General features: G+C 61.0%; 11 protein-coding genes across 11 annotated transcripts; 6 read left to right on the top strand and 5 right to left on the bottom strand.

Moving 5' to 3' along the window:
• Nucleotides 1-140: 140 nt before the first annotated feature.
• MVES1_003762 (uncharacterized protein) lies at nt 141-1,664 on the bottom strand (the record flags this gene model as incomplete). The annotated part of the gene is made up of 2 exons (XM_056208576.1): nt 141-243; nt 340-1,664. 2 exons carry the CDS (start codon nt 1,662-1,664, stop codon nt 141-143), a joined length of 1,428 nt encoding a protein of 475 aa, XP_056064551.1.
• Nucleotides 1,665-2,127: 463 nt separating this feature from the next.
• On the top strand, nt 2,128-3,634 carry MVES1_003761 (uncharacterized protein; the record flags this gene model as incomplete). The annotated part of the gene is made up of 4 exons (XM_056208575.1): nt 2,128-2,197; nt 2,245-2,397; nt 2,426-2,602; nt 2,892-3,634. The coding sequence occupies 4 exons, from the start codon at nt 2,128-2,130 to the stop codon at nt 3,632-3,634; spliced, it is 1,143 nt and encodes a 380-aa protein (XP_056064550.1).
• A 491-nt stretch (nt 3,635-4,125) lies between these two features.
• On the bottom strand, nt 4,126-6,441 carry MVES1_003760 (uncharacterized protein; the record flags this gene model as incomplete). The annotated part of the gene is made up of 1 exon (XM_056208574.1): nt 4,126-6,441. The coding sequence occupies one exon, from the start codon at nt 6,439-6,441 to the stop codon at nt 4,126-4,128; it is 2,316 nt and encodes a 771-aa protein (XP_056064549.1).
• Nucleotides 6,442-6,533: 92 nt separating this feature from the next.
• On the top strand, nt 6,534-8,909 carry GCD6 (translation initiation factor eIF-2B epsilon subunit, GEF; the record flags this gene model as incomplete). The annotated part of the gene is made up of 1 exon (XM_056208573.1): nt 6,534-8,909. The coding sequence occupies one exon, from the start codon at nt 6,534-6,536 to the stop codon at nt 8,907-8,909; it is 2,376 nt and encodes a 791-aa protein (XP_056064548.1).
• A 1-nt stretch (nt 8,910) lies between these two features.
• Nucleotides 8,911-9,609, bottom strand: MVES1_003758 (phosphopantothenoylcysteine decarboxylase; the record flags this gene model as incomplete). Its single annotated transcript, XM_056208572.1, has 1 exon — nt 8,911-9,609. The coding sequence occupies one exon, from the start codon at nt 9,607-9,609 to the stop codon at nt 8,911-8,913; it is 699 nt and encodes a 232-aa protein (XP_056064547.1).
• Nucleotides 9,610-9,726: 117 nt separating this feature from the next.
• On the top strand, nt 9,727-10,172 carry HHT1 (histone H3.1; the record flags this gene model as incomplete). Its single annotated transcript, XM_056208571.1, has 2 exons — nt 9,727-9,832; nt 9,868-10,172. The coding sequence occupies 2 exons, from the start codon at nt 9,727-9,729 to the stop codon at nt 10,170-10,172; spliced, it is 411 nt and encodes a 136-aa protein (XP_056064546.1).
• A 73-nt stretch (nt 10,173-10,245) lies between these two features.
• POS5 (NADH kinase) lies at nt 10,246-11,532 on the bottom strand (the record flags this gene model as incomplete). Its single annotated transcript, XM_056208570.1, has 1 exon — nt 10,246-11,532. One exon carries the CDS (start codon nt 11,530-11,532, stop codon nt 10,246-10,248), a length of 1,287 nt encoding a protein of 428 aa, XP_056064545.1.
• Nucleotides 11,533-11,654: 122 nt separating this feature from the next.
• MVES1_003755 (uncharacterized protein) lies at nt 11,655-12,524 on the top strand (the record flags this gene model as incomplete). Its single annotated transcript, XM_056208569.1, has 1 exon — nt 11,655-12,524. The coding sequence occupies one exon, from the start codon at nt 11,655-11,657 to the stop codon at nt 12,522-12,524; it is 870 nt and encodes a 289-aa protein (XP_056064544.1).
• A 1,571-nt stretch (nt 12,525-14,095) lies between these two features.
• Nucleotides 14,096-14,884, top strand: YRA1 (RNA-binding RNA annealing protein; the record flags this gene model as incomplete). Its single annotated transcript, XM_056208568.1, has 4 exons — nt 14,096-14,100; nt 14,209-14,215; nt 14,448-14,793; nt 14,820-14,884. The coding sequence occupies 4 exons, from the start codon at nt 14,096-14,098 to the stop codon at nt 14,882-14,884; spliced, it is 423 nt and encodes a 140-aa protein (XP_056064543.1).
• A 116-nt stretch (nt 14,885-15,000) lies between these two features.
• On the top strand, nt 15,001-22,434 carry BPH1 (beige protein-like 1; the record flags this gene model as incomplete). Its single annotated transcript, XM_056208567.1, has 3 exons — nt 15,001-15,227; nt 15,314-19,435; nt 19,551-22,434. 3 exons carry the CDS (start codon nt 15,001-15,003, stop codon nt 22,432-22,434), a joined length of 7,233 nt encoding a protein of 2,410 aa, XP_056064542.1.
• A 452-nt stretch (nt 22,435-22,886) lies between these two features.
• NBP35 (cytosolic Fe-S cluster assembly factor nbp35) lies at nt 22,887-23,918 on the bottom strand (the record flags this gene model as incomplete). The annotated part of the gene is made up of 1 exon (XM_056208566.1): nt 22,887-23,918. The coding sequence occupies one exon, from the start codon at nt 23,916-23,918 to the stop codon at nt 22,887-22,889; it is 1,032 nt and encodes a 343-aa protein (XP_056064541.1).
• Nucleotides 23,919-23,979: the final 61 nt, after the last annotated feature.

Here is a 23,979-nt window from a genome sequence, read left to right as displayed (position 1 = left end):
AAATTGCAGGACACTGTACAAAACATAAGAGCTATGTTAAAGGATAAGTAACAGGGGATATTTGATACGGTGTTGGACAAGGGTTATAGTACATCACTCAGAAACATTGCAATGCAAAGACGCACTTTTAGTGCTAGCCATTACTCTTCTTCGCAGTCGTCGAGTTCCTCGTTGACGCTAGCAGAGCTAGAGGGCTTGTCTGAGCGATGACTCTTGGACGAGTTGCCGTTAGAGTTGAGTATTCTATTGGCAGAACGGCCAGAAGAAGATGAACTAGGCGAACTAGACGTTCTTTGCGAGCTTGCGTCAGAGGGTGTCGGAATGCACGTATTTTGCAACGCTTCACTAACCTTGTTACCAGAAGGGAACGGTTGCAAAAGCGGGGGCAGAAGACTGTCGCTGTCGCCATCACAAAGCTCCAGTCCGTCATCATTGTCCCCATCCGAGCCAATGTTTGCGCCCGAACCGGAGCCAGAACCAGAGCCTGAGCCGGAACCAGAGCCAGAGCCTGAGCCTGAGCCTGAGCCGGAGCCGGAGCCGGAGCCGGAGCCAGAGCCAGAGCCAGAGCCAGAGCCAGAGCCAGAACCAGAACCAGAGCCGGAACCAGAACCAGAGCCAGAGCCAGAGCCAGAACCAGAGCCAGAACCAGAACCAGAGCCAGAACCAGAACCAGAGCCAGAGTTAGAGCCTGTCAGACCAGGGAATGAATCGCTTGAGTTTGCGTCAGAGCCAGAGCCAGAGCCGGAACCAGAGCCAGAGCCAGAGCCAGAGCCAGAGCCAGAGCCAGAGCCAGAGCCAGAGCCAGAGCCAGAGCCAGAGCCAGAGCCAGAGCCAGAGCCAGAGCCAGAGCCGGAACCAGAGCTAGACTTATGGCCAGTGGACTTGTGGTTCGTGGAGCTGGAGCTGCCACCCGAGCCAGAGTTAGAGCCCGTCAGGCCAGGGAACGAACCGCTCGAGTTTGCGTCAGAGTCGGCGCTCGAGTTCGAGTTTGAGTTGGCGCCAGAGCCAGAATTAGAGCCAGAGCCAGCGTCCGAGTTGGACGCAGAGCCAGCATTGGCGCCAGCGTTAGAGCCTGTAGTAGAAGTTGGGTCCGACAACGAGTCGCCATCATCGGTCGAGCCGGCGTTAGCACCGCTGCTCGCATTCGAGTTGGCGCTGCTGTCCGCACCTGCACCAGAGTTGGCGTTTGCGTTGCTGTTCGCATTGCTGCCGACGCCAGTGATGCCGCCCAACTTGGGCATCGATCCATGGTTGCCAGTGTACGTCACTGGCTGATCGACGGCATCGTACGTGATCGTGGCTGCAAGGGTCTCCGTTTTGGGGGTGGGCATCTGGGTGTATGTGGTAACGTAGGTGTTCGTCTTTGTAGCCAGCTTGGTCTTGGTCTTGGTCTTAGTGCGGTATTTGGTCCTGGCCTCGTGCGACGTTTGGCCGTTCGAGTTCGTCATGGGAATCAGCACCGTGTACGGCTCCCAAGTGGGTTCAGCCTGCATCTTGCGGCGGTTGAAACGTTGCATGCCTGGGACGACGTGGTCTTGTGCAGGGGGCATACCAGCGTCAGCACCATAGGCGCGCGGTGCAATGCCGTCTCCGGCAATTGGCGCAGCCGACACAGTCATTGCCTGGCTCGCCAGGAGCATGGCAATGCAGACCATGTTTAGCATGCGGGGAACGGAAAACGTGGATTGCTTTTCAGAGCGGGCCATTGTAACGTTTGAGTCCAACAGAAAAAGGTATCAAATATGTGTCTGTTTCGAAGAAACCAGCTCTCCAGATTGACTGTACAGGTGTGCAATAAGAGCTATTCACCAGGAATGCTCTGCAGAAACAAGAAATAGAAGCTCGGGCTACCGGAGCCTTTGCAGCAGGGGATCAATGACGTACGAGGGGTGGGGAAAGCGTTGCCACCCGCCCATCTTTTAAGTGCTTGCATGACAGGCCTATGAGCGTACAAGCAACTTCCAAGGTGCATGGAAGTTGGACACACCGAGCTGTCGTATGGCAGCTGTGGCACGGTGCATCCAAGTTGAGTGTATGTCTACAAGCAGCCTATCCAACTCTCCTCCACATGCGCTGTGGAGTCTCGTCCATTTTAGCGTTGTCGACAATACCACCACGTGCTGAGAAATGGACGACCCAGAGCTGGAAGCGATTCGACGCGCACGCATGGCTGAACTGCGGGGCAGTGCAGGTGGGGGTACGTGAAACAAGTAGATATTTTGACATGGCTAGGGGCAAGCGCAGCCGCTGGGATGCGCGGCGGCCTCGGGGTGCCCAGTGGGCCTACCGGCGGCGTCGACGGTGCAGGAGGCTCGGAGGAGGATAAGGCAGCGCAGCAGGAGGAGATGAAGCGCCAGATCCTTACTCAGGTCCTCGATAGCGAGGCGCGCGAGCGATGTATGTACCCCAAAAGCACTGACAATAGTGTCCCGTATTGCTCTGGTGAAGCCGCAAAAGTCCAATGCCGTAACCGACATCCTTATTCAGATGGCGCGCAGTGGCCAAATTCGCCAGCGCATTACGGAGGAGCAGTTGATCTTATTGCTAGACCAGATGGAGCAGGCGAACCCTGCGAAAGAAGCAAGCGGGAAAATTACAGTACGTATGCAACAATACTCACACCTAGTATACCCGCAAGAAAACTATGGACAGCGATGACGACGATTGGGATTTGTAGCTTGTAGCAGCCCAAGCCATTTCCTAAGCAGGATGGTGGCCATGCCACGTGGCCCCCAGGCAGTGATTGGCCTGCGAGGACGCGTGCAACTGTGCAGAAAAGGCTAGCGCGGAGGGTCGTTGCGCGAGGACTGTACACTCGATGCCGCGCCTGTACTTGCGGCTCCCGAGCTCCTCACTGCAAAGCCACTTTACCTCATTTATTGGCCTGATAGATATCAAGGTGGGATGCCAGATCTTCACATTGTTTTCGCTGTTTAACAAAATCGCAGGTATTTTCGGCATCATTGCGATTTTCCAAGGCGGCTCTTTAGCGCAGCTTTCGCTGTACACCTACTCCATTGCCTCGATCCCTGTATTTATCTGGGGCTTGAGAGAGATTAGTGATGAGCGTGCCAACGCAGTCCTGCGATATGCACACGTGTTCATCTTGGACCACCTGATCTCTTCGGGGTGGACCTTGCTGTTTGCCCTTTGGTGGTTCATCTATGCGCCGCACGACGGCAAGCCTGTGACAAACTCGAGTCATCAGGCGGGCTTGATGGATCTTATAGAGTCGCTCGAGTCCGAGTACCGCACGGCGGAAGAGATGACCAGGTTCCGTCACAAGGAATACAATATGAGTACCCCCGAGGGCCAGCAACATGCGGCACTGCGCACGCAAAATGCGCATGAAATTTGGGCTACAGAGAGGGGATTCGCTGCCGTTGTGCTTGTCATTGGGTGGCTCCTAAAAATCTACTTTGCCTTGGTATTGTATTCGTATGCACTGCATTTGCGGCACGGGACCTACTGGATCCTTCCCTTGTCTAAGTCGCGCACGGCGAATGCTGCTCACGCGTCCTACGAGACGGTAGCGCATGAGGACGCTGAAGTGATGCTCGACGAAGGAGTGGATGCTGACGAGCTGCAAGAGGAGGGGTCAATGCGCATGTCCGAGATTCGAGACGCGCACTAGTTTTCCTTTTGGGGGGCGGTTGCCATGCCATTCGTTCCGATCTACATACCCTGTATAGGCTACCCACGATAATGTACCCTGCATTGTCACTAGACGCGCATAGACACTGTATGGCGCCAGTTTGGCTCCTAGGGCGGCCAGTGTAAGGGCCATGAATTGTTCTTGGACAGATCCTTCACGGGCGCGTTGCAACGCGCTGGCGTGAAACTTTGCCAGGGCCCGCCTGAATACTGTCCTGTTTTCTGTCATGAGTCACATATACACACAGTTCAGATTCGTGCAGCTACAGGCGACTATTGCCGCATGTCGGGCGCGTTTCAATGGGCGGAGCCGGAAGGTGCCGACAGCGCCTAAATCCATAGCATCCCATTTCTTTAGCCGCTAGCTTCAATCAACTAGCCACGGTGATAGACTAGCCAATCAAATAGTAGGGCAACCCTGACGTACTGACTGCAAGCAAAGTAAGCGTACAAGAAAAAGCAGCATGTAAGCTAAGCATTGGTATGGTTCATCAAGGCATCCTTGAGCGATACTGCGCCGTGAGCGGTCTTTACCTTGCAGCGCAAGCTGCTTGGCTTTGCGTCCATCAGTCCCACAAAAGACAAGACGGTTTTGTCAACAGTCACCTTGAGGCCAGAGTAGAGCAAAAAGTTGAGGACCACGTTTCCATTCACAGCGTTCCTTGCCAGCACTCTCGACTTGCCCGTATCCTTGTTTTTCTTGATGCGGAAAATGGTCACGCCAAGGTCCTGCCATGACCCGCCGTCGAGTTTCCAGATCTTGGTACGCGCTTCATGAAGCGTTTCTTCGCCCTCTTCGCCCTCGCCTGTGCCAGCGAGGGAAGAGCTGCCCTCGGCATCTGGCGCGTCGTGATTGGCGGCCATTGTCTCTATTGGCGCCTGAGCCTCGGCTGCCTTGGGCTGTTGTGAGCCGAAGGAAAACCCAGCGCTTGGCGCAGTGCCGGCCGCGCTGAAGGAAAATACAGGCGACGCGGTCGGTTTGGGCGGTGTGCTAAACGAGAAGCCGAAATTCTGCGCGGCGCTCTGCAATCCAAACGACGGCTGGGCAGAGGGCATGGCTTTGGCAGCGCCGTGTGTGCTTTGCATCATAGGCGCAGTCGTACTCGCAGGCTCCATTGCAGCACTCTGCTTCGGAAGAGAAAAAGCAAAGGCAGTGCTTTTCTGGGGTAACGTTTGCGCAGGCTCTTTTGTTGGCTCCTCGATGGCGTCCACATTTTCAGGCAAGGGCGGCGATACGCTAAAGGTAAAGCTGGGCAACTTGTCGTATGGAACATGGCCCGCAGTGCGCATGGCGTCGGAAGTATATGCTGCAGATCTCTTCCAAGGCGGCTGGATAACTGCCCAGGACGGGACATTTTGTACATGGTCAGGCACAGAAGGAGGCTGCGCTTGGCTAATGGGCGAAGCAGCGGGCGCGATTATGGGGTTTTCGGGCTGTGCAGGTGCGATGGGCGTCGCAGTGTGTGTGGGCGGCAAAGGCAGCGCGCCTTGGTTTGGCGCCTTGTCTGTGTGCTTGGCTTGCGGTGCGTGTGGTGCTTCGGTTTCTTGCGCCTTTGCCTTGGCATCCTGCACAGGCGCTACAGCCAATGGCGACGGACGTTTCGGCTTATTCAACTGCCATGCCAGCGGCGCTGGGCTCTTGGCCGGCGATACAGGCACTGGTTCGGGCTGCTGCTCTTCCTCGTCCGCACGCTGCGCAATACGCGACGAACGACGCTCCGAAGTCGGCGCCGTGCGCTCGACCATATCCAACAACGATACCTTGGGCGGCGCATCGTTCATTTCGTCGCGCGTCGGCCTCTTTTCCGCAGCGCGTTTCCTCGCGGCCTCCAGCGCCTTGGCACGCGTAGAGCGCGGCGTTGATGTGGGCAAGTTTGCGCGCTTTGTAAAAGACGTTTCGTATGGGTTCACCACCTCTGGCACAACCGGTTGCGGCTTGGGAAGTGGCGCCGTGGTCTCCAATACGGACAAGAGCTTTGTCGCGGCGCGAGTCTGGCGCGCAGGGCTCGGCTCAAAAGGCTCAGGCGACTGCTCTGCTGCACGCTTCCGCGGACTTGACACAGAAGGAGCGGTTGTTTTCGATGCATACTGCATGGGCGACCGATCCACCACCGCCGTCTCCATTTTCCGCCGTTTTGGCCGTTCTTCTGCGGCAGGCGCGGCGAACGAAGAAAGCGCGCCCATCGAGCGCGACGAGCTGAGTCCACTGCTGCGCAAAGGAGAGTATGCATTCCTAGCTGATCCTTGTGCGCTCGTGCCCGGCCCAAAGTATATTGGGCGGTGTCTGCGCCCCGTAGGTGTGGCAGTAGCAAAAGGCGATACGGAGCCCATGGCCGGCGCGTGCCTAGACGGAGTATCAAGAGCTCCCGGATACAACTCGAGGCTTGCATGTGCAAGCTGCGAGGGGGTTTGGCGACGCGCCAGTGGCGAGGGAATCGACCCGAACGACGTGTCCTGGAACTGTACAGCGACGGGCGACTCCCAGCGCGACGCGCTTGGCCGTTCCTGCTTGGCAGAAACCGATTGCGTGTTCTGGGTGCTCGGAAGCTGAAAGCTCGATACCGTGCGCGGGATACCTGACCGTGTGTTGAACAGTGTGTCGCTCTCGAAACTGTTTCCTGCCGAGGCGTCTTCAAAGCTTGCGTCGCCCCCCAGCCCCTCCTCCGCGTCGCTCTGGCGGCTTGTAGACCGTCGACCGTGAAACGGTGAAATCCAATTCATCAGGCCACCAATGACCGATGCAGACCGCCGCATCGGTCCAGATCCGCCTTCCGGTCCGGCGTCCATCCTAGCAAGCGCTGAGCGCCGCGCGGTTCCTCTCCTACGACATCACGTGACGAGGTACCGCCTGCGCGCGGCAGCCGCCGCGGTTCGGCACCATGGGCCAAGATGAGATGGCGCAGGAAGACCCGCTGCAAGCGGTGGTGCTGTGCGATGCTTTCAATGAGCGGTTCATGCCGTTGACGCTGGATATACCACGGTGCTTGATGCCAATTTGCAGTGTGCCGATGATTGAGTGGACGCTCGAGTCGCTTGCTAAGGCGGGCGTGCACGAAGTCTTTTTCCTCGCGACGTGGCACACGAGTCAGATTCGTGCTTACCTTGAGGATATGCACCCCAACCTACTGAAACCAAGCGCGGCGCGTGGTGCGGTGGCCAACACGTCGACACTGACAAAAATAACGCTGATTGCCGTGCCCGAGGCACACTCTGTCGGTGACGCGATGCGCGAATTGGACGCGCACCAAGTGATCAAGGGCGATTTTATCCTCATGCAGGCAGATGCGATCGGGAACATGAATTTAGCCGAGGTAGTGACTGCGCACAAGCAGCGGCGCCAGGCAGACCGCAGTACCATTATGACGATCTGCACGATGCCGTCCAAAAACGGCCGACGTGCGCGGCGCTTCGGCGACTTGTCTGTCTTTGCCGTTTCGCCGCTTTCATCGCAGCTGATGCACTACGCATCTGTGCCTGCGGTGCCACGCAAGCAGCTGCTCAAGCTGCCGCTGGAGCTGTTCGAGGACGCAAACACGCTGGGACTGTGCGGAAAAGGCAGCGAGATTGATGTGCGCAATGATCTAGTAGATTGCGGCGTGGATATCTGCTCTATCGATGTTCCTCCTCTGTTCACGGAAAACTTTGACTATCAAACTTTGCGCCGCGATTACGTGCAGGGGATATTAACCTCGGACCTGCTCGAGGCCAAGATCTTTGTGCACATTGCGCCGCCAGCCGACGCGACTTCCACATCTTCCGGTGCTCCCTGGGATCAATCGTCTGGTGGGCTGCTTGGCACACAGACGTATGGCGACGGATACATGCTGCGTGCGTCGGATCCCGCAGGCTACGACGCGGTGAACCGCGATATCATTACAGGCTGGGTCTATCCCTACACACCCCGCCTTGGAATGCCCAACGGGGAGTCGTACACTACCTCGCGCAGCATGCGCTACGTGGGCGACAGCGTAGACTTTCCCAAGTCAGCGGAGATTGCGCTGCGTACTGTGCTGGGCGCAGGCACAAAGGTGGGCGAGTACGCCAAAGTGAGCACGTCGATTCTTGGCAAGCGCGTCACGATCGGGAATGGAAGCACGATAGAAGGGTCTTACTTGTGGGACGACGTGCAAATCGGCGCGAACTGCAATGTCCAAGGCGCGATTTTGGGCTATGGTGTCCGCATTCTTGACCACGTCCACATCGCGAAAGGCGCTGTGATTGCGAATGGATGCACTGTCGGCCCCGACGTAGCGCTCGTTGAAAATGCGCGCGTCTCCCTGCATGCGTACCGCACGATGGAGGAGGACTTTGACGAGAAACCGAGTGCGGAAGAGAGCACCGTGGCTGGCCCGGACGCTGCACTGGGTGCGCAAGCGCAAGGCTATCTTTGGCCGCGCCTCGGCACCAGCGGCCGCATTGCGAGCGACGAGCAGGACAGCGACGAGGACGACGAGGACGAGCTTGACGAGCTAGAGCGTCCCGAGAACGCCAAGTACTATGTGATGCAGGCAGATATGCATGACCTTGTTTTGTCAGACGACGCGTCGGATCTGTCGTCCATCGATGCCGACTCGGAGCCCGACATGGTGATGGACGATTCGGACTCGTACGATTCGGACGACTCAGACCTTTCCTCTCCGCGGTCCGGGTATGGCAGCATCTCGCTTACACTCGCGCCCGGCTCTGATTCGCAGACCCAGAGTGAGAAGCAAGAGACGCAGGAGCGACTGAACGAGTTCCGCGCCGAGGCAGAGGCGTCGCTCGAGCGCTCTTTTGCCGAGCATCACGCGCCGGAGAATGCGGCCATCGAGCTCAAGACGTTGCGCATGGCCAGCAACGTGTCGCCCAGCGAAGTGCGCCGCACCGTGATTGCTTTTGTGCTGGGCCACTGCAATGTGGACGAGGCGAAAGAAACGGCTGACTTGCTGGACCATTGGGGTCCGCTGATCCATGAAATGGCGCAGGACGACCAAATCGAGGCGCTCGCATTGATGCAGTCTTACTGTGCACTGCACCTGCCGAAAATGCGTCTCTTTTTGCCGCTTCTGAAAAAAGTATACAATGACGAAATTGTGAGCGATGAAGCTATTTTACAGTGGTGGCGCGATCCAAGGAGCCGGCGCCTTGCCTACGATTCCGAGGGAAAGAATGCCATAAGCGCACAGCAAATTGTTTTGGAGCTGCGCAAGCGTGCAGAGCCTGTTGTGCGGCACATTGTAGAGTCCGCCGAGTCTTCTGAGGAGGAGAGCGAGTAGATTATACCTTTTGCAGCTCGTAGCGTTGGACAATCAACTGCACAATGTCTGTCCACTCGAGCATCGCGCCCGTGCCTTGGTCGCCGCATGCAAGGCGTTTCGTGATGGGGCCATGCACCTGGTATCCCAGCGCCTGCACAGCATGCAGGTGTTTGGCTGTGATGGGATGCATGTACATGAGCGTATTCATCGCGGGAAAGAGGTACGTTGGCGTTTCCGACGCGAGCGCACGCAGAAAACATGTCAAGAGATTGTCGCACAGGCCATTTGCGATCTTGGCCAGTGTATTTGCACTGCATGGAGCAAGTAGCACTACATCGGCCCAGCGGCGCAGCTCGATGTGCAAGACGGGATCGCCAGGCTGGTTCCATGCGCTCCATTCCGCCTCGTCAGTCCATACGTGCAGTCGTGGCGCATGTGCGGCGCATGTACCCGCAGCGTTCCACGCGGCAAGGTGCTCGACTGTATATGCTTTAGATTGTGCGCCGAGTGCCTGGCAATCGAAGAAATGCGTCGCGTCTTTGGTTGGCACAATGAGGACATGGACATGACGGTACTGTGCGAGTGCTTCTGCGATCAGCGGCACCTTGATGCTAGCAACACTGCCCGTGCACGCAAGTACAATATGCAACGGCCGCGCGCTCGTTGGAGGGATGGCTACAGGCCCAAAGGGCGACTGCAGCGACGCCGGAAGGGCCATGGACGAGCGCGAAACGCCGCGAGGGGCGTGCACGAGCGTTGCCTTACCTAATGGGGCGTGTTACCAAGCACGGTACGCGCCGCGCCACAACGCCACTCCTCCACTCCCTCCTCGACCATGGCGCGTACAAAACAGACCGCCCGCAAGTCAACCGGTGGCAAAGCGCCCCGTAAGCAACTGGCCACGAAGGCCGCCCGCAAATCCGCTCCCTCTGCTGGTGGTGGTATGTATACGCGATGATGTATGCTAAACAAACAGTGAAGAAGCCGCACCGCTACAAGCCCGGTACGGTGGCGCTGCGCGAGATCCGCCGCTACCAGAAATCGACTGAGCTGCTTATCCGCAAACTCCCATTCCAGCGTCTTGTGCGTGAGATTGCCCAGGATTTCAAGACCGATCTCCGCTTCCAGTCGTCGGCGATTGGTGCACTCCAGGAGGCGAGCGAGGCGTACCTCGTATCCCTCTTTGAAGACACGAACCTCGCTGCCATCCACGCAAAGCGTGTTACGATCCAGCCCAAGGATATCGCCCTTGCTCGCCGTCTCCGCGGTGAGCGCTCCTAATTAGGATTGTTGTGTAGAACGTACCGCCGTGTGGTTTCGACAAAGATTGTGTGGCGCATTGGGTATCTGTAAACTACGTGCGCCGTCCGCGGCGTTTATGTGCGTGCTTCAGAATGGCGCGTGCTTGGCTCGTATAGCTCTCCTCCTCCGCATCGTGCGCCGTGAGACGCGCGGCGATGCGCGGCCGGAAAGATGCATTGAATTTCAGCAGCGTGTTGATATCATGCACCCATTCGTCGGCCACGACGGGCGATGCACTGCCGCAGCGGCGCATTGCCGACTCGGCAGGCGGAAACTGGATACAGGGAATGGGGAATGACGACATGCCGACGTGCGCCGACTGGTACGGCGCGAGTCTATGCACGGCTCTGCCATCCACGGATACTTCTGCGCTCGAGCGCGAGCGGGGCGCGACAAACATTTGGATCGACGAATCGCTGGGAAAAACCACAGCCCGAAAACTCAAGGAACGTGGACAGATGGGTGTGAGCATCATGGTGGCTGCCGAGGGATGGATAATGGGCCCACCTGCCGAGAGTGCGTAGGCTGTCGATCCTGTGGGCGTGGACACAATCAAGCCGTCCGCAATCGCCTGCGTGAGATGCTCGCCATTCACGTATGCATCTATCGTCGTCATGTGCGGCTCATTTCCGCGGTGCAACACCAGCTCGTTCATAAAGTGCAGCTCGCGGCAATACTGCTCGCCAGCAAAAGACAGGCATTCGCCAGGCGTTTCCCCCCATAGCGATACAGACATACGCATCCGCAGCATCAAGGTAAACTTTGACTCCAACACATCCTTAAGCGCCGCAGGGAACGACTCAATATTGTACGGCAAGAGGAATCCGAGCGTGCCCATGGAAAAGCTCAGCACCGGTGGTACAGCGTTCTGATCGAACAAGCTCGATACGTACAAGATCGAGCCATCGCCGCCGAGCGTAATCACAAAATCGATCTTGTCGCCCAGCATGTGGCGGTCTCCGATGCGAAATGGGACGATTTTCTCGTGGCGGTCCTTGATCTGATCCCAAACATGCTCGTCCACGACGATGTTGAGCTGCGGGTACGACCCCTGCAAGTGCCGAATCACGCTGTCAAAGCTGGACGTGACGTTAGCATCGTTTAGTTTCTTGACAAGCAGCACATTCCGCGGCGGAGCATCCCATTGGAACGTATGCGCACCGCCATGCGCCGCCAATCGCGGCGCGGTGATGCTTGTTACAGCGCCCGACAGAGACGAGGCGCCGTTCCTGGGCTGGAGCTGAAATGGCGCCTTTGCCGGCAGTGCCGCAAGCTGTGAGGAATTCCGCACGTATGTGTGCAAGTGGCATGGCGCGCTTATCCGCCAGCGTCGGAACATGTATGCTGCGCACGGCCCAAAGAAGGCGGGTGGATAAAAATTGGGTATTACAAAAAAAAAAAAAGCCACCGTTTGGCCAAATTAGCCGGAAGGTGCGCTACGTGTTGTTGTTGTTGTTCTAGATGTGGTCTATGCTGCCCTGGTGGCCCAAGTCGTGGAATCCGTTTTCGCGATGGCATACCACGTCTGCATTCGATTATGATACTATCCTTGCGCGGCTCACCGAGGAGATTGAGTCTGTTGAGGCGACACTGCTCGATATCAAGGTGCGAAGGAGTCGAGCGACGCGGTCGGTGATGCGGACAATGCTGAGCATCTGGGTCGGCTTCCTGGGCGTGTTTTGGGGATACGCATGGGTCATGCACAGTAGTGAGCGTGCTTGGTACCGTACCGTTCTCCTGTTAGGCCTTGTGCTCGGCACGCCATTGTTTCTCGCCGTCCTGTACCGCGCAATCTCACTTTGGTTTGGGCGGATGGAAGGTGCACAGGAAAGCCATTTGAATGCGCTGCGCAGCCAGCGGCAGGACAAGATCAACGAGATTAAGAAAGCCACTGACTATGAACATCTGCGTGTACTCCTAGATCGCTACGACGAAAAGCGACAAGAGGGGCAGGCCAAACCTGCACAAGGCACAGATGCGCCACAGACACTGCACAAGCGGCTCTCTTTTCCAGCATTGCGCAGCAAATCGTCCAAGGAGCAGCTGCAGCGATCACGCACACTACAGTCGCAACGAACGATTGCGACGGAGCCGAATAAGCAAACGGGCCTTGCGCCTGCCATTACCGGGCTTCCCATCATGGGTGTGCCGAGCACGCCGGTACAACGCGGCTGGCTCGACAAGATTGCTGATACGATCCTCGGCACGGATCCGTACGGCGTCTCGGCGGAAGAGCAGCAGTATGCGTTGATATGCCGCCATTGTTTCCGGCACAACGGTCTCGTGCCGAAGAACGAGCTGGAGGAAGTCCGTGCGTATTTGCGTGTCTAACCAACAGAATACATATGTCGCTTTTGCAATGGCTTCAATACCCGGCGCGCCTCTAGCAAGCCCGTCTCGTCTCCTTTTGCGCACGTTGACGAGCAGGAAAGCCCCAGGGAGGACCACGTCCGATCCGCGCGGCCTGCGAGCGTGATTGGAAATGTACGTATGCGGGCGCTGGACGCACTTGCCGCACAAGACAAGGCGCCTGAGGCGGCGTGCGGGGCAAGTCTGCCGTGGACGGTGCGCGAGGAAGGAGAGCCGCTGTGTACAGATACAAACACACAGCCTACGCGGCGCAGTGCACGTCTCCGGTCCGAGCGCACGCACGACGCGGAGGAGCAAGAGTCGATGCAGCTCGACTAGCGCTACGGCGTACAAAGTAAATAGTGTAAACGCATGGCTGTGATTACAGGGGTCTATATCGTGTGTGCATCACCCATTTATTCGTGCTCACCAGCACCGGCGAGATGGCCGGCCTTGGAGTTGACGTAGGCGAACTCCTTGTTACCCCAGGTGTAGATAAAGTAGCCTGCGGTTAGGAAGCGCGATGCAACGTACCGAGCGCGAACGGAATACCCGAGTACGGCAGCTGCGTAACGACACGGCGGAAACCGTTGAAGACAAAGTCCCTCAGCATGCCAGCGAACGGGTTGAGCTGCCATGGGGAGTTGGCTACGCGGTGAGTACAAGCGTTTACCTACCATAGGTAGTGATTCCCTTTTGTGTGGGGCCGCCAAAGTTACCGAACCAGCCGATCTGCAAGTCAGCATGTTCACTGTGAAGAAGCGTACCCATTTGTGGCCGGTGTTCATACCACTCTGGGCAATACCAGAGGCGCGCATCGTGACAAAACGTAAACGCACACACGCCGCCGAAAAGCCGTTCGCCGCTCGGGGTTTTACGGATTACCAATCCAGTGTGCCCGTTTTCTCGGCCGAGAGTACACGTGCCGCTGCCCCTGCGACGCAGCGCGTCCCACCGACTACGACCCAAGCCCGTCGCGCCCCTGACTCTATACAAAATGGTTAGCATCCAACATCGGTGCATGTTCGCGTCGTGCTGGGATAGGAGACATGGTCACGAGTTCCTTTTTTGATTGAGTGCAATGCATTACCTTTTGGATACCCGGGATACTTGTACTATACATGATCTTGGGGATGGCGCTGCAATATATGATCTAATGGTGCACGATGTGTCTGGGCAGTACAGATGCGTTATGCATGAGGTGAGCTGCTGGGTTTGGGACTGTGCCGTGTGGCTGGCAGACGAGCTGGATGGTTGCTGGCGCCGTGGTGTAGCCTTGGCCGTGATCCATGCATCGAGCCGTGATCCAGCCTTGGCCGTGATCCAGCCTTGGCCGTGATCCAGTTTTGTCCGTGATCCAGCCTTGGCCGTGATCCATGCGCCGAGCCGTGATCCAGCCTTGTCCGTGATCCAGTCTTGACCGTGATCCAGCCTTGCGCGGTTATTCCCAGTGCTTTCCAGCGTATATATCGCAGCGCGCTACAATACCATCTCTGCCCGGCCGGTCCCGGCCGGTATACCATTTGCTGCCAGAATACCAAACCTGTCCCGCCATGACGTGAGCGCGCATGCATGTTTCCGTGAACACTCTACTTACACCGCCCCCGTACAGTCTTCCAATCTTGACAAGTCCCTCGACGACATTATCCAGACCAAGCGCAAGCAGACCCCTCGTACTGCTCGCCCTCCGCGCAAATCGAGCGCCTCGCGTGGCCAAGGCGCCAAGGCGGCGGCAATTGGCAGCGCGTCTGCCGCCGCCGTGAGCAATGCTAACCGCCAACAGCCCCCCGTTGTCTTCCCCGGCCGCAACAATGGCCCTGGAAGCAAGGCCATTGTGAGCAACCTGCCCCAAGACGTGACCGAGGCCCAAGTCAAGGTACGTGCGCGCGCCCTCGTTAACTCCAGGAACTCTTTTCCTCGACCATCGGCCCGCTGCGCCGCACCATCATGAGCTACCGCGCCAACGGCCAGTCTACCGGCATTGCTACGGTCGAGTTCCAGCGCGCCGAAGACGCGAACCGCGCCTACGCACAATACAACAACCGTCTGATTGACAGCAAACGCCCTCTCAAGGTCGAGGTCGTCGTCGACCCTGCGCGTGTCAATGCCGCCATCCCTGTCCCTGCTAAAGCTGCGACGCGCGGCAAGGCTGCACGCGGCACTGCGGCGCGTGGCCGCGGCCGTGGCGGCCGAGCAGCTCGCCCAGCGCGCGCGCACAAGACCGCCGAGGATCTTGACGCGGAGATGGAAGGTGCGTTGCGCGTTACCTAACTCCAGATTACACCAAGCAAGCGAGCTCCGAGGCCGTTCCTGCGATGGACGATGCCAAGACCGCTGCCTAAGCACCGCCGTAGCGCACTTTTCTAGCGACCCGCTTGTCCCCTGCCCCTGCCGTACCAAACCGCGCCGCGGTAAAGTCATGTGATGTGCCGCAAGGCCGTGCGCTTTCCACGCCGTCATGGCGTCGTGCGGAGCCGAGGCGCATGGCGCGATCCTGTTTGACGCTCCCGAAGCGCCCTGTATGCCGCGCAGCGCACGCGCAGTGCCGGACACGCTGCTTTTGCATGCACAGATTGCGCACAGGACAGCCTCGCCGCCGCCGCCGCCGCCGCCCGGCGCCGACGACGAGGCACGACATGCGCTCGGCGCGCTGGTCGCGGCCTTGCACCGCTGCGAGCCGTATGCGTACGACAATATGGTACGCACAATGCATACTGACGCCAGCTACGGCTTGTTGCAGAGCTGCATACCCTGCTATGTACTTGCCATAGCCAAGCGCGTGTATACCCCCACTTTGGCGCGCACGGCGGATTTTCCGCGGTGATGCAGCTCCTCGCGCTGCTCGAGCACGGCGCGCATGGCGCGCAAGTGCATGCATCCCACGAAAGCCACACGCAGCTGTTGATGCGCACGCTGACCCTCTTTACCGACGCCATCACACGCAGCACGGCCAATCTCGCCGCGTTTTTGCACATGCCCGGCTGGGCCGCTGTGCTTGATGCGGTGTGTGCAATCCGCGCGCGGACGCACACGGCGGCATGGCTCTTTGGCATTGCGATTGGCGACGTCGGTCTCGGCGTGCATGCATTCGGTGCCGTGCACGCGGCGGTGTCCGCGCTCGGCGACCCATCCGCCCTCGATGCACGCCCCTCCATTCCCGTTTTGTGGGGCGCGTGCGATGTCGTGCACCCCCACGCGCTGGAGCGTGCATACTCCATCTTGGTGCACGAGGACGCTGCGCTGCTCACCGCGTACGTGCTCGTCGACGATCTCGTGCGCCGCGACCGCAACGTTGTTGTGCTTGCGCGCACTGCGGTGCCAGCTCTGCTGCTGCATACCTGGCTTGCATCCTACGACTCGCTGCACTGCACGCTCGTGCAGGCATGGCGCGCTGATCTGCTGCGCACGCTCCTGCGCGACGGCGCACACGCTTCCCACACGCTACGCACTATGGTCCACGCACTGCTTGCCAGCGCATCGCTGCACGCCATGCTCCCTGTCCTAAAACTCCTGGAGCACATCGCACAGTCTGCACACCGCCCCAGCGCACTCACCTTTTCCAGCACGGACCGGGACGGCGGCGGCGGCGGCGGCGGCGCGCACGCAGCGACGCTGCGCGCCTCGTTTCCGCCCACGCCGCCTCGCGCCACAGGCTATACGCTCGCGCTGGTGCTGCGCGTGGAGCACACCGCCGGCGACGGTGTGCTGGACGTTGTGCGCATCGGCCCAACTTGCGTCTCGATGGACTTGGCCACCTCCACGCTCCTCTTCACGACGTCGGCGCCGCTTGCGCTCCCGAAAGCACGGCTAGTGCGCGGCGCATGGCACCAGCTTGTCTTTGTGCACATGCACGCATGCCCAGGCGCGCTCTCGACGCTCCATGTGTATCTAGACGGCCGCCGCGTGCACAGCACACGCGCCGCGTACCCGCACCCCCTCGCCCACGTCCCTGTATGTCTCGCCAGCTCCGCGCGCAGTCCCGGCGTCAGGAGCGGCACTGGCGCCGCGACGTGGTCGCTCAGCGCCGCGCTGCTCCGCGACGGCGTGCTCCCTTCGTGCATCCCGCCCCTGCTCTACGCGCTGCTCCCGACGTACACGGGCAACATGCAAGGCGCGCTCTCGCGCTTCCTCACGTACGCGGACCGCGCGAAACTGCACGACGGCGCGCCCGCCGCGCTGCACACCGCGCTCGAGCGCGGCGGCGCGGAGTGCTTTCCGCGCGAAGGCCTCCTCTTTTCCTTTCATGCGGCGCACACCGTATCGCGTTGCGACGGGGCCGCGGTGCTGAACGGCGCCGTGGCGCGCCGCGCCGCGGCGCTGGCGCTTCCCCACGGGCACGCCGTCGTGCATGGCGTTCCGACGCTATGTATTCCGACGAGCGTCTACGACGCGCTCTGGGCGATGGGCGGCACCGCTGTGCTCCTCCGTCTGGTGCAGCGGGCCGATAGCACTGCCGCGCTGCGCCGCGCCGTCGCCTTCTTTCTGCGCGCCGTGCACAGCTCTTGGCGGCTCGCACACGACGCAGAGCACTGCGGCGCGTACAACATTCTCGGCATGCATTTGCGCGAGCAGCGTGCGTTGGTAGACCGCGACGTACTTGCCGCGCTCCTCGCCGCCGCCGCCGTGGACGGCGCGATTGTGAACGTGTCGCTGTACCGCGCAGTGCTGCTCGATGCGTGCCTGTGGGCACAGACGCGCGCGCGCGTTCAGACCCACTACCTCGCGCACTTTGCGCGCCTCTTTGGCAGCAGCGGCGCGGCGAATGCACGCTTGCTGCCGCGCGTCGCGCTCGCGAAACGCGTGCTGTACTTTGCGCGCCTCTCGACGCAGCGTGCGGCGCGCCTTGCCGCGCCGCTGTGCGCCGCGCTGCAAGCGATCCTGCACGCGAGCTGCAGCACGCGCAACGTGCAGAGTGTGTATCTCTTTGTACTCGTGGCGTCCTCGCCGCATGTATCGCTGCGCGAGCGCCTCGGCGTGCGCGCCGCGCGCACCGACGAGGGCGGGTGTGCGTGCGTGCCTGCAGAGTGTGCCATGCACGCGCTTGCCGCGCCGCCGCGCCACGACGGGCGCGCCGAGGCGCTCGCGACGCCCCTCTTGGCCATGCTTGCCGCCGAGGCTGCGACGTGTGCGGAAAAGCTGGCGCACATGCTGCACCCCAAATGGATCCTGCTCCTCGTGCGCCCCGGCATGCCGCGCACTATCCTTGTGCCGGCCGTCGAGCTGCTCGCTGCGCTCCTTGCGCACGAACGGTTTGCGCACGCGTTTCTCGAGCTCGGCGGGTACCGCGTGCTTGAGCGCACCTTGCCGCTCGTGTGGGACGCACCGGGGATCGTGGCCGAGCTCTGGGCGCTCCTGCTCGGCGCGCGCGCGCTGAAATCGTCGCTGTATGCCACCTATGCACACCTCCCGCGCGGCCGTCTTGTGCAGCGCCCCCAGGTACTGCGTGCCTTGCTGCTGTGTATAGCACAAGGCATGCGCGACGAGACGCATGCCGCGCTGCGGTGCACGCTGCGGCGCGCGCCGCCCGCGCGCCGCCGCTCGCTCCCTCTTTTGGGCGCACGCGCGGCCTTGGCCGACGCGTCGGCGCGGCATACGCTCCTGCATGACTCGGTGCGCCTCTTGGTGCGCCATGCCGCGCACCCCGAGCTTGCGCGCATCTTGCTCCTCGCGCCGACGCTCCTGTGCGTCTTCCATGCGGTGAGCCCTGTGCTGGGCGAGGCGGCGGAGGCGCCGGTGGCGGCGTCTGTGCATGCGCTTGCGATGCAGCTGCTGGATATGGTCGCGATGCTTATGGCCACGTCGGTCCTTGCGAGCGGGACCATGTCGCTGCTCGCGAGCATCCACGGGACGATGCCGTCGCCCGACCCGGTCGTGCAGTCGCGCCTGTGCTCGGCCGTGTACGAGCATGTGCTGAAGCATATGCTGCCGATGGTGCGCTGCAACACGCAGCCTGCGGCGCTCGCGACACTTGCCGCGTTTGTAGAGGTCGCGTCGAACGAGTCGGTCGCGCACGCGGCGCTTCAGCGCGAGCTGCTTTGTGCGGGCGACGTGCTGCTCGCGGCCTTGCGCACAGACGCAGCGGCGCGCTCCCAAGAAGCACACGCACACGCAGTGCTTGCGCTGCAGCGCAACGTGCTGCACTGTTTTGTATGTGCTGCACAGGGCCGGCGCGCGGCGCAGCCGTTCCCGTTCCTTGCGCGGTGGCTCCCTGATCTTGGCCAGGGCGACGCTGTGTTTCTCGAGTGTGTCGCGAACCGCGCCGCGGATGCGCTGGGCGGCGCGCAGCACAGTGCCGCTGCCGCGGTACTCCAGTACCTTGCGCTACACACGCCGCTCTTGCGGGGCACGCACATGGAGCATCTTGCTGTTGCGCGTGCCGTGCCGCAAGAGCATGCGTGCGCTGCGCTGCCATTTTCCGCGACGTGGGCCGCGACGCTGCGTGAGCAGCGTGTGTTTCTGCGGGGCCTGCATGTGCAGCGCCTGCGCGAAATGCAGCGCTCGATCGGGCAGTGCAGTGCGCGCGCAAAAGGCATTCTTGCGACGCACGCCAGGATGCAAGTGTGGCGCGCGGCGATCCTCGACGCGGACCATCTCCACTTTGCGCGCTATGCGCAGGATTTGCGCGAAGACACGGCGTGCCTTGCCAAGCAATGGCACGGCGCGCTCGAGACGCTTGCGCTGCAGGACGGCGCGCCGTGCGACTACCATCTTGATCCTACGCACGGCCCTGGGCGTATGCGCACCAAGCTGGTGCCTGCGCTGGAAAGAGCGCCGCGCGCGAGTGTGCCTGTGCTGGAAAGAGCGCTTGCCGAGCTGGACACGGCGCAGGATGCGGCCGCGGATGCTGTGGTGCTTGGCACGCCGCCATGGGACGATATGGATGCGCTGGAGGCGTCGCGTCTTTTTTATGCGCCTGTGGAGTCCTCTGAGATTGGGACGGTGCGATCCAAGACCGAGACTGTGCCATCCGAGAGCGAGACTGTGTCATCCGAGACGGTGCGATCCGAGACCGCTCTATCCGAAACCATGCCATCCGAAACCATTTCATCCGAAACCATGCCATCCGAAACCATCCCTCCCGAAACCATTACTCCCGAAACCATCACTCCCGAAACCATCACTCCCGAAACCATCCCTCCCGAAACCATACCCTCCCGAAACCATCCCTCCCGAAACCATCCCTCCCGAAACCATCCCTCCCGAAACCATCCCTCCCGAAACCATCCCTCCCGAAACCATCCCTCCCGAAACCATCACTCCCGAAACCATCCCATCCAAGACCATCCCGTCCGAGCACCCCACACCCCACCCCAGCCTCGACGTGCTGCCCGACGCGGCACACGACAATGTCCGCTTCTTGCTCCGCACATTGCAGCCCGACGACGCAATGGAGGATGTACTGAATGTATCGCGCGTGCTCGGCATCGATACACGCGGCGGTCTCTTCCTCGTCGCGACGCACCGCCTCTACATACTCGACGACTACTTCCAGCGGCCGAGCGGCGAGATTGTGCAGACACTCGACGCGCCGCCGTCGGAGCTGGACATGTATGTCGCGGCCACACGCACCGCGCGCGCGCCGCGCCATGCGCACGCCGACGTGCGGACGTGGCGCTGGGATGCACTGCGCGCGAGCTTTGTCCGTGCGTGGCTCCACCGGCGCACCGCGCTCGAGCTCTTCTTTGCCGACGGGCAGACGTGCCTCTTGGTCCTCGCGAGTCCTGCGCTGCTTGCGCGCGCCGTCGCGCATGTACAGCGCAAAGCGCCTGCGGCGGCGCGCGCCGCGACGCATGCCGCCGAGAGCGTGCGCGTTTCTCGCCCCGTGCCGCACGCCCTTGCGCCCGCGCGCATTACCGGCGCGGTGCTGCGGCGCGATGTGCTGGGGTGGAAGACGCGCGCGTGGGAGCAAGGCGCATTGTCGAATGCGGGCTACTTGATGCTGCTCAATACGCTGTCTGGGCGCACGTTCAACGACCTCACGCAGTACCCCGTGTTTCCGTGGGTGCTTGCGGACTATACCAGCAGCGCGCTGTGCCTCGACGACGCGACAACCTTTCGCCGGCTCGATTCTCCGATGGGCGCACAGAGCGCCCCGCGCGCCGCCGAGTTCAAGGAGCGCTACGGCCAGCTGCGCGGCGTGGCGATGGAGCCCTTTCACTACGGCACGCATTACTCGACTGCCGCGAGCGTCTGCGACTTTTTGGTGCGTGTGCGGCCGTTTGCCGAGCACCTTGTCGAGCTGCAGGGCGGCTCGTTTGACCTTGCAGACCGCATGTTCAGCTCGGTCGGCCGCGCATGGCTCTCCGCGTCGGAGCATGCGCGCAGCGACGTGCGCGAGCTAATCCCCGACTTTTTCTGCCTCCCCGAGATGTTCCTCAACACGAACGGCTTCGCGTTTGGGCGCACGCAGGCGGGCGCGCGCATCGACCACGTCGCGCTTCCCCCGTGGGCGCACGCGGACCCCTGGCTCTTTGTCCAGCTGCACCGCGAAGCGCTCGAGTCTGCATACGTCAGCACGCACCTGCACGCGTGGATCGATCTCATCTTTGGCGTCCGTGCGCGCGGCGCGGCGGCGGTGGAGGCGGTGAATGTGTTCCATCCCCTCTCGTACGCGGACAGTGTCGACCTCGAGCAGATACGCTCGCCCATGGAGCGCGCGGCGGCCGCGCAAGTGATCTACAACTTTGGGCAGACGCCCGCGCCGCTCTTTACGCAGCCGCATCCTGCAAGGGCGCCGCGCGCGGCGCCCGCGCTCGGCGGCCATGACGCCGACGTGGCCGACGTGCCGTGGATGCTGATGCAGAACTGCGTGCCGCGCAGCACGGCGCGCGGCGCTGTGCGTGCCGTGCATGGCGTGCTGCCCGCCGTGCATGGCGCACTGGCCGAGCAGGCCGTGCTCCCTGACGAGTGCCTCCTGCTTTCGTTTGGGTACGTGGACAACTCGGTGCGGTTTGCCGTGCTGGGCACGTGTGAGGAGGTGGCGGTCGCCGAACTGCCTGTGCCTGCGGCGCTCACCGCGATGCACCTGGTCGGGTCTGCGTACGTCGTGCTGGGCGCCGCCGACGGCGTCGTGCAGCTCTGCGCTTTGCACGCGCGCGAGCGCCAAATAGAGCCGCTCGCGGTGTGGCACCGGCACCGCGGCGCGATCTTGTGCATACAAGCGTCGCTCTCGTACAACATGGTGGTGACGGGCAGTGCAGACGGGACGGTGAGTGTGTGGGATTTGACGCGGCGTGCGTATGTGCGCACGCTGTGTGCGCACCGCGCGCCGGTCGAGCATGTAGCCATGGACGATGAGCGCGGCTGGATCGCGACAGGCGCGGACGAGGAAGTTTGTGTGTGGTCGATCAACGGGCACTTGCTTGTGCGCCACAACACACGCAGCACGACCAAGCATGCGCTGGGCTCCTTGGCGTTCTGTGCGCGCGAGGTGCTGTTTGGGCGACTCGCGGTCCTGATTACCGGGCACCCCGGGTTTCTTGTGGTCTGGGACGTGGTCTCGCACCACGAGCACACGCGCGTGGATGCGCCGCGGTGGCGCCTGGAAAAGCGCGTGGAGCTGCCTACGCGGGCGTACGACGCGGCGCGCATGGGCGCCATGATTACCTGTATCCATCCCAGTACGCGCCAGACGGTGTGTACGGGCGACGCGAGCGGCGATGTCTTTTTGTGGTCGCTGCCCGGCGCGGCGATTGCTGCCGACGACGCGGCGTGCGTTGCGTGCCGGACGCCGGCGTGTGCGAAAAGGTTTAGCCTGTTTGAGCAGCGGCGCGTTTGTGCGAGCTGCGGCGGTGTGTATTGCGGCGCGTGTGTGCCTTTTGTGGCGCAGCTGCACTCGCGCAACTGCAAAGCGTGTATGGCGACGTATGAAGCAAGGGGCGTTGTGCTGTAGTGTAAAGTGTAGGCTGAGAGGTTGGGAGGTTGAGAGGTGAGAGGTGAGAGGTGAGAGGTGAGAGGTGAGAGGTGAGAGGTGAGAGGTGAGAGGTGAGAGGTGAGAGGTGAGAGGTGAGAGGTGAGAGGTGAGAGGTAAGAAGATGAGAAATTGAGAGGCTGTGAAGCGTATGAAGCAGGGCATTGTGCTGTAGTGTAAAGTGTAGGCCAAGAGGTTGAGAGGTTGAGAGGCTAAGAGCCTGAGAGGCTGTGAAACGTATATGGCACGTATGAAGCAGGCATTGTGCTGTAGTATGCTGCGCTGTATAGCCAAGTACTATGTTTCATGAACCGAGTGCTGCGCTGTATGGACGTGCCGCGCTCCATATACCGTGCCGCGCTCATACACCGTGCCGTGCTCCATACACCGAGTACTATGTTTCATAACCGAGTGCTATGTTTCATAACCGAGTGCTACGCCGTGTCTGTCTTGCGCACCAAACGCTTGATCTGTGCGATAATGTGTGTGTAGGCTTCGCTTGCAGGGCTGTCCGGGTATGCATCCACAAAGCTCTCGCCCACGTCGCACGAGCGGGCGATGCGCGGATCGAGGGGGACGCTGCCGAGAAACACCAGGCCAAGCTCCTCGCAAAGCGCGCGGGCGCCGCCCGTGGAGGGGTAAAAGATGTCGGAGCGTGCGTGGCACGAAGGGCAGACGAACCCTGCCATATTTTCCACCACGCCCAAGATCGGCACTTGCATCTTGCGGCAAAAAGAAATTTCCTTGCGCACGTCCTGCAGCGATACTTCCTGTGGCGTGGTGATCAGCACCGCTCCGTCGATGCCCGACTCGCGCAGGCACCCCACCACGGCAAGGTGCTCGTCCGACGTGCCGGGTGGCGTGTCGACGAGCAGGTAGTCGACTGCTGGTTTCGGCGCATCGGCGCCGAGTTCGTCGGCCATGCCGCCCGTCCAGTCGACGTCTTTGAGGAACTGCTTGATGAGCCCGTTTTTTTTCGGGCCGCGCCACACGACGGCCGCGTTCGCGTGCGGGAGGAGGAACTCGATGGACATGCATGCGAGGTTGTCCGCTACGTACACGGGCGTCCATCCCGCAGCGGACTGGTGGATATACTGGTCCTTGAGACCGAGGATGGTGGGAATCGACGGGCCGCACACGTCAATGTCCATGACGCCCGTCTGCGTATGCATGTCGCTCGCAAACGCCCACGCAAGCTGCGCAGTAAAGGTGCTCTTGCCGACTCCCCCCTTGCCCGACAAAACCAAGATCTTGCACCTCACCGACGCCATGCGTGTGCGGATGAGCGGCAAATCAGGGTCGGGCCCTTTCGGCGCGCTTTGACACGCATCCTGGTTCGCACACCCCGCACACGCCGACGCCTTCCCGGCGAGGTCCGACTCGGTGCCCGGGCAGTGCGCCGGTGCATTCTCCGGCACTTGGTCGGGCAGTGCGCGCGCTACAACAAGTGGCGGTACATCGACCATGGTGGCGCGAGCACACGATTCCTACAGCGCACCTCCACATGGCGGAGCCCACGATTCCTAC

The sequence above is a fragment of the Malassezia vespertilionis genome, chromosome 8, assembly GCF_029542925.1.
Source record: "Malassezia vespertilionis chromosome 8, complete sequence".
NCBI classification, from domain to species: Eukaryota; Fungi; Basidiomycota; class Malasseziomycetes; order Malasseziales; family Malasseziaceae; genus Malassezia; species Malassezia vespertilionis.
This window is presented reverse-complemented; position numbering and strand designations above follow the sequence as displayed.